We start from the raw sequence: 7,070 nt of genomic DNA on the forward strand, positions 1-7,070 counted from the left end.
ACCAGGTCTCAGTAAGACAAAGTTTCCACACACTTCAGGTTGATTGGTAACATTCTAAAGTTTTGCAGAATACTAACTCAAAATTATATTTTTCTGTAATTAGTACTGTGGTTGAGGTTTTATTTATGTGAATTTGTGTTTTGTATTTAAACTGCTAAAAGCTAATATGTTAAATTTTAAGTTCAAATTTGCCTTAGCGATAAAAACAGCCGTTCTTTAATGTCGTTGAGTATCATTTTGGGCTTCTTTAGGCAATGTACTGTTTTAACACCTGTATCGGGGAAAACCCAAACAATACCAACCTTACTGTTTTCTCCTGATCCCATTTTGATCTTAATTTACATATATTTAACTAATAATCTTACATCATGATCTCATGCTGAAATGCTGCTTCCAAGACACTCAGATGATAAATTCCTGACTACTCCCAGAGTGTTTCCTGTCTCATCCCAGTCCTGACCATACAATAGCAGTCTTTTAAATCCAGTGGTCATTTCATACTGCTGTAGGTTTACCTCTACCTTCCAGACCCAGTACCCTCATGTGGTCACAGTATCCTTAACAATAAGAAGAGCATTTTCAAAAACTACAGCACACACTCACAGCCATACAAAAACTTTAATTTCAAACTGATTAAAAGTGTAAGAAATACATTTTTCACTCAGCCCAAAACAAAGCTATTGTTGATCATTACCAGTGACTCATTTAGTGGTTTTTGGCTTTCACAACTAATTTTCTGGCCCGTCCTCTTGTTTTGAAATTGTAGCAGTAATACAACTTATTTCCTCCTACACAAGTCTCTGATACAATCACAACTTCCCACAACTCCCATCTGCCTGATCTGCAGTGGCCTGTGTTTGACCCAAACAATGATGTTTTCACCGCAGAGACTAGCAAGCCTTTAAATTAGACACACAACACCAGTGCGTTATAAAGAGGTAGTATATCACAATACATTGTTTGTTGTGTTCTTGTTACAGCACGTCCTCTTTTGCAACCTTGTTACTAAGTAGTTCTCAAGTGAGTTTTTAGAATATTAATTTAAAATGCTAACAGGAAAGAAAGTTGGATTCAAAGTAAATGTCCAAAAAAATTAATTCCTAGAGCCCATTCACAGGATTGGGGATATATAAAGCCGGTCACTGTCCCATCTGTTAGTTAATGTTGTGTATAACTTTCTTTTTTGTGTATCAAATACTCCCGCCCACTAGTAAAACGTTGTAACAGTTTCTGAATTGATACCCTTGTGAGCAGGTGAATCGGGCAGAGCCACTTTTGGTGAGGAAAAAGACCCAAAGAGATTGCTTTATTAATATTAGTATAGGCTTTCAGAAGTTCAAACAACTACACCTCCCTTCAGAACAATCAGCACTTGTCACTGTTAGTTATCATCCTTGTAGTTGTAATATGGTCATTGAGTACTAGCAATTTTGAAAAAAGTAATTGTATCTGACCAGCATTCCCCAAATATCTTACACTCGTGTGTGTGTGTGTGTGTGTGTGAGTGTGAGATGTACTGAGACGGTTTGAGTGTGTGTTAGACCCGTTCATTTAGATATCAGCAAATTCCTCTCTGTGTCTACAAAAACAGACTCGATGTCAATCCCCTCACCTTGCAGAAGTTGAAATGCTTTATTAAAGTGTAACTTTAATCAGATTATTCACAGTAACTGCTACTACTGAGTCGATGGAAGGTATAGTGCTTAAGTTTAGCTGGCAGATGGCAGTGCTTTCTAAAGCAAATTACCAAAAGATATTAAATATTGTGCAACTGCAGTTTGTCCACTTGCTAAGCGACGTTTATGTCCTGCAGAGACTGTGTACCTGTTCGGGGGCTGGGACGGCACACAGGACCTGGCTGACTTCTGGGCTTACAGTGTTCAGGAGAACCAGTGGGCCTGCATCTCCAGAGACACAGAGAAAGAGGTGAGCGGGATCAGAACACACGTTGTCCAAACACAGATACACCAACACATAGCTAATATGTTCCACCTTTGTATGGTTCTATTTACAGAACCAGATGGCAAGTTAGGTGTTAACCAGAAAATCTTTAATCTTTAGTCAGCTATTATTTCATTAAGACAGAATTTATTGTTTTTGTTGAGGTAAAGTTTGCTTGTTAGTAAAAATGTATTGTCTTGATCAGTGCCTGAGCAGCTTTTGTGTATAATTGCTTTTGGTCTCAGAGCGGTCCGAGCGCTCGTTCGTGCCACAAGATGTGCATCGACTCCCAGCGGCGTCAGATCTACACGCTGGGCCGGTACCTGGACTCCAGCGTCAGGAACAGCAAGTCTCTGAAGAGCGACTTCTACCGCTACGACATCGACGCCAACACCTGGACGCTACTCAGCGAGGACACGTCAGCTGACGGGGGGCCAAAGTTGGTGTTTGACCACCAGGTAGCTGGAATCCATGTCCACTTGTACCTCCTTTACTTAGATAGAGGCAGGACAGACTTTTTGAAAATGAATGAAGCTGAAATTTGGCCACTCTAAGTGAGACATCTCTCTAATCCTTCCACACATATCATGGAAATCGGAAACTCATCCTGCTTCCCTTTATTATCTCCCATAACCCACTTTCTGAACTCTCACGTCCTGTTTCCCTCGTCTCTTCCTGCAGATGTGCATGGACTCGGAGAAGCACATGATCTACACGTTTGGTGGCCGCATCCTGACGTGTAACGGCAGCGTGGAGGACAGCAGGACGTCAGAGCCTCAGTTCAGTGGCCTGTACGCCTACCACTGCCAGGCCGGGACATGGAGCCTCTTGCGGGAAGACTCGTGTAACGCCGGGCCAGAGGATGTCCAGTCCCGCATCGGACACTGCATGCTCTTCCACACTGTGAGTCCGGCCTGCCTGTCTGAAAACACATTTTTGGATTTATTCCTGATTAGATACTGAAGATACTGCAAAGTTGGATGTTAATTATTTCTGTATTTTCTGTAACAGAGAAACCGCTGTCTGTACGTGTTTGGAGGTCAGAGGTCAAAGACGTACCTCAATGATTTCTTCAGCTACGATGTGGACGGAGATCATGTAGAGATCATATCCGATGGCACCAAGAAGGACTCAGGCATGGGTAAGATTTATCCTCCATCACACAGTGCCTACAGCACACAATTTATATATATATATATTAATATTGGACGAGATAACCTTTCCATATTAATCTTTTATTGGTTATAAAACCGCTATGGTTGGTCTGTCAATCTGATATTGTTCTTTTAATTAAAAAGAAATCCCCAGTGGGGGGTTGTGACACACAAGGAAGTTCATAGTCAAGTCAAATTTTAACTCTGAGATAACACAGTGAGTAAAGTGATCAGAAGCCTTCTGTTTGGTTTCCTTGTGTGCATTTCCTAGAGTGTAGGAAAACAGACGGCGGCAGGCCTTTAAGAAGACAACAGCTAGCTAAACTGTAACTTCCAACCATCAGCAAACAATTAAATGACTTCCTTTCTTCCCTGCTGAAGCAGTTCTTTCTTTGGTTAAGTATTGTTAGCCTGATTACAGGAATTCAGATCTTCCCACTTCTCTTAGAATTCAAGTCAAGTTGCAGGTTTTATTCCAGGTATTGTTCTTTTTTTTTTTTTTTTCCAAACAGTTAACTAGGTTTTAGGTGCAATCCATAACGAAGCCGTTTCCCTGAAAAGGGCTGAAAGAGGCGGTCCTCAAGGGCAGGATGCAGAAATTCAGTGTGGTCATGTAGGGAGGAGGGAGGGTCCTGTAACTGTAAGAATGCAGAGAAAGTTAGCCAGAATGCTGGTTTCACTTACAGCACCTTTTAATATCTTCTGTTATCATTAACAGTATCAGCCACAACAAACAGATAATCATCAGTTATCACTAACTGCCCTGAAATTCCCTATCAGTGCGTCTCTATTAATTGTATTGCATTGCTGTAACCATCATGCTTGATTAGATTTAAACCAAAGGCAGGCAGAGATTTGAAATACTTCTTAATAGGAGTTGAGTGCTTTGCTTTGGTAACAGTGTCGTACAATGAAAGCAACTGCCAAAGTAGCAAAATGCATGTTCTACTCTAATACTGCACAGATGCAATCAGAGAGTCTTCTGCTGCCTAGAATCTGTCAAAATAAGTTTCACAGAGTCATTTTTTCATGTTCTCCTATTGCTCTCATGGCAGACTACAGAATGTGAGCCTATTCTGCACATTATTGAATCAGGATTATGTAAACAGAAAAATGTTTTAGTATTCTGTAGCCACAGCAAGACGCTGGCTGAACAGAAATGAGGGATTGCTGTGATCCTTTGAATATTAACTGCCTTCCACATTTAAATGCAAGATAAAACAGTAAACATTTGATTTAATCAGCAATTTAAAGTTTAGTCCAGGCATACTTGATTCTCATTATGTGTGTATGTTATAATTCAGTCCTTTATTACTTTGCTGTTCTAGCTTATTGTTTTTACCCAACACACCCCTTTTTTAGTCTCACAGTTCCACTCATTGTGTGTCAGGCACTGCCACCACGTGACTCCTGCGTTTGAGTGTTTTTGGCGTAGCAGCCCTGTAGCCTCATGAGTATTGTTTAGCTTTAACCTGTGACTCCATCAGACAACAACCTGTGATCGTGGCAGACATCTCTGCTGCTGCATTCAGGGTCTAATGAGCTGTGTGTGTTTGTGCGCTTCTCTGCCACTGTCAGAGGAGATGTGACAATTTCTCCGCTTAAAAAGCTCCGGCAGCAGTAAGACACTTCCTACCCCCCCCATCACACAGATTGACTGAGATCTCTGCACTCACAGCTCCACCTCAAACACAGTATAAATAGACCTCCGTCTGCCGACCGCTCACCTCTGTGCTGCCGGAGCCTGGCAGGGAAGGAGAATCTGGGCGCAGTGATAATATGGGAGAGAGAAGGTGTGCGCGTGAAGTGGAGCAAGAAAGAACAGAATGTATTTTGGCAGGAAGGAAGCAGCAAGCCCAAACAGTTCTCTCTACCTCACAGTCAGCGTCACATGTGGATGTGTGCCGGGGCTCAGGGCAGGCTCAGCATCTCATGCTGTTGGTCTTCATGTGCTGACCTTTAACCCCCAACTCTGTTTGGGAGAACGTCTGTCGCCCAGCTGTCTGTCTGCCTGATCTCAGCTGGGGGTTTTAGTCAAATTAAGTTAATTCAGATGATACCACAGTAATTAATTAAATGTTGTCAGTGTTGCCCCTCAGTGGCAGCACAGTGTATTTGAAATGAAATACCTCTACATTAAAAATAGTTTTAGTATTAGAATGATGAGTCACAGCGGCTGTCTGTCTGATTCTATGTAGCTTGCTGGATAAATGGCCATCCTGTTCTGTTTTTCTCCTTCTGAGAACGTTCTGAAAAAAGATGATATAAACTATCAGGCCTGACTTGGCAGTGCTTTGCTCAGTTGTGTGTTTTTCTCCCTGCATTGGAAAGAGTATAAAGATGGTCAGAGCTCTGCCAACAAAGAGTTCAGTCTCCATTTAGGGACAGTCTTTACATTTCAGCTTTAAATAAGTATACAACAACATATAGAACACAGGTCTAGTGTTGATAGATATTTTAGTGTGGAAAAAAGCTCTCATATGTAACAATATGAGAGCTTTAAGAAAGGAAAACAATATCCATATATAGTGGTATATATGGATATATATATATAGTTTTTTTTTTCTATATCCACATCACCCAACCTTAATCCAGTATGTCAATATGTGAAAAAAATAACAATAATAATAATTGATTTTAACAAATAATCTCAAATTTGTTCATTTAAATTAAAAATCTAAATGCTGCCAGATAGTTATAGTGGGGTTTTTTTTAATCAACACATTTAAATGATTCCCCTTTTTCCTGAATTGAAAGCAGCAGAGATAAGATAAGATGTTTCTTTATTGATCCCACCGTAGGGGAAATTCAAAAGATTCAGCTCTGATGCTGAGTCAGTTGAGTGCCGAACTGCCTGCAGCTTATCATTATTTTCATGCTTGTTGTGCTCTGTGTGCACAGTCCATGCATATATCCATGCAACACGAGTAGCTGAAAATAAGATGTCTTTAACATGTTAGTGCTGTGCTGAACTGTTGGTACAGCATTAAGCTTAATTAGGTTTCTAATAAACAGAGCTATGGTTGAGCCCAGATGTGTCGCCTGTCAGGTTATACATTATAGACAGAGAGATCTGTCATTTAATGGAGGCTTTTAGTTCCAGGAGAGCTCTAATTGTTGACTTGCACAGGGAATTGAACCCACATGCGTGTAATTTTTGCTGCCTTGCTCCACCCACCGCACTTCTCAGGCCTGCTGTAATAACAGGAGAACAACAGTGTGTCGGCGTTTCTCCATCACACCCATCTTAATTTGCATGCTGTTCACTCTCGTCTCTGTCCCTGCCGGGCCTTGTTGCCATGGCGGCGTGTTGCTGTGTTATCAAGTACTTTTTCTTTAACTCTTTTTAACTTCCATTTCAGGGTGAAGGAAGTTTCATTATTAATGGATTCTTTTTCCTCCATGCCAGCAATAAGCACTGACCTGGATCACCTGTAAACATTGTCACATTTTTATCTGAGCTGAATCAGATCTGCTGGAGGACTAAGCGTTTTTATTTCTTGACTTGACCTTCCCTGTTGATTTATCGCCACCGTTTTTGCCTCCGCAGTGCCAATGACGGGCTTCACCCAGAGAGCCACCATTGACCCCGAGCTCAACGAGATCCACGTCCTGTCGGGCCTCAGCAAGGACAAGGACAAACGCGAGGAGAACGTCCGCAACTCCTTCTGGATCTACGACATCGCCCGCAACAACTGGTATGAGATAGAGAGCGAGAGATAAACACACATCACAGTTTCTGTGATCGTCACAGCAGCAACGAGGAGAGAGTGTACACAGTCGCAGGAAATACTTTCTCACACAACAGCTCTTTGTAGCCAAGATTGTCACCACAACAGATAACAAGAGAGCATGCATGCAAACAACACACTCACTCTCCAACATTTTTACACAAATGTCAAAGCATTTCCTGACCTCTCAGCCCTCCACTGGGGAACTGCATGTTCCCACTGTCTGTGTCTATGTGTGTGTGTG

The 7,070-nt window shown here is 41.7% G+C and overlaps 1 protein-coding gene across 1 annotated transcript in view; it reads left to right on the top strand.

Annotated features, from left to right (window-relative positions):
- The window catches only part of mkln1 (muskelin 1, intracellular mediator containing kelch motifs), a gene marked incomplete at its 3' end in the record, with an annotated part of 22,815 nt that overhangs the window by 8,055 nt on the left and 7,690 nt on the right, over positions 1 to 7,070 (top strand). Inside the window, 5 exon segments of the mRNA XM_035679250.1 lie at positions 1,814 to 1,926; positions 2,187 to 2,399; positions 2,623 to 2,844; positions 2,953 to 3,082; positions 6,646 to 6,793. Of these exon segments, the coding sequence (XP_035535143.1) occupies positions 1,814 to 1,926; positions 2,187 to 2,399; positions 2,623 to 2,844; positions 2,953 to 3,082; positions 6,646 to 6,793 (826 nt within the window).

Source organism: Morone saxatilis, unplaced genomic scaffold (assembly GCF_004916995.1).
Source record: "Morone saxatilis isolate NCDOM2014 unplaced genomic scaffold, NCSU_SB_2.0 Contig10, whole genome shotgun sequence".
Classification (NCBI taxonomy): Eukaryota; Metazoa; Chordata; class Actinopteri; family Moronidae; genus Morone; species Morone saxatilis.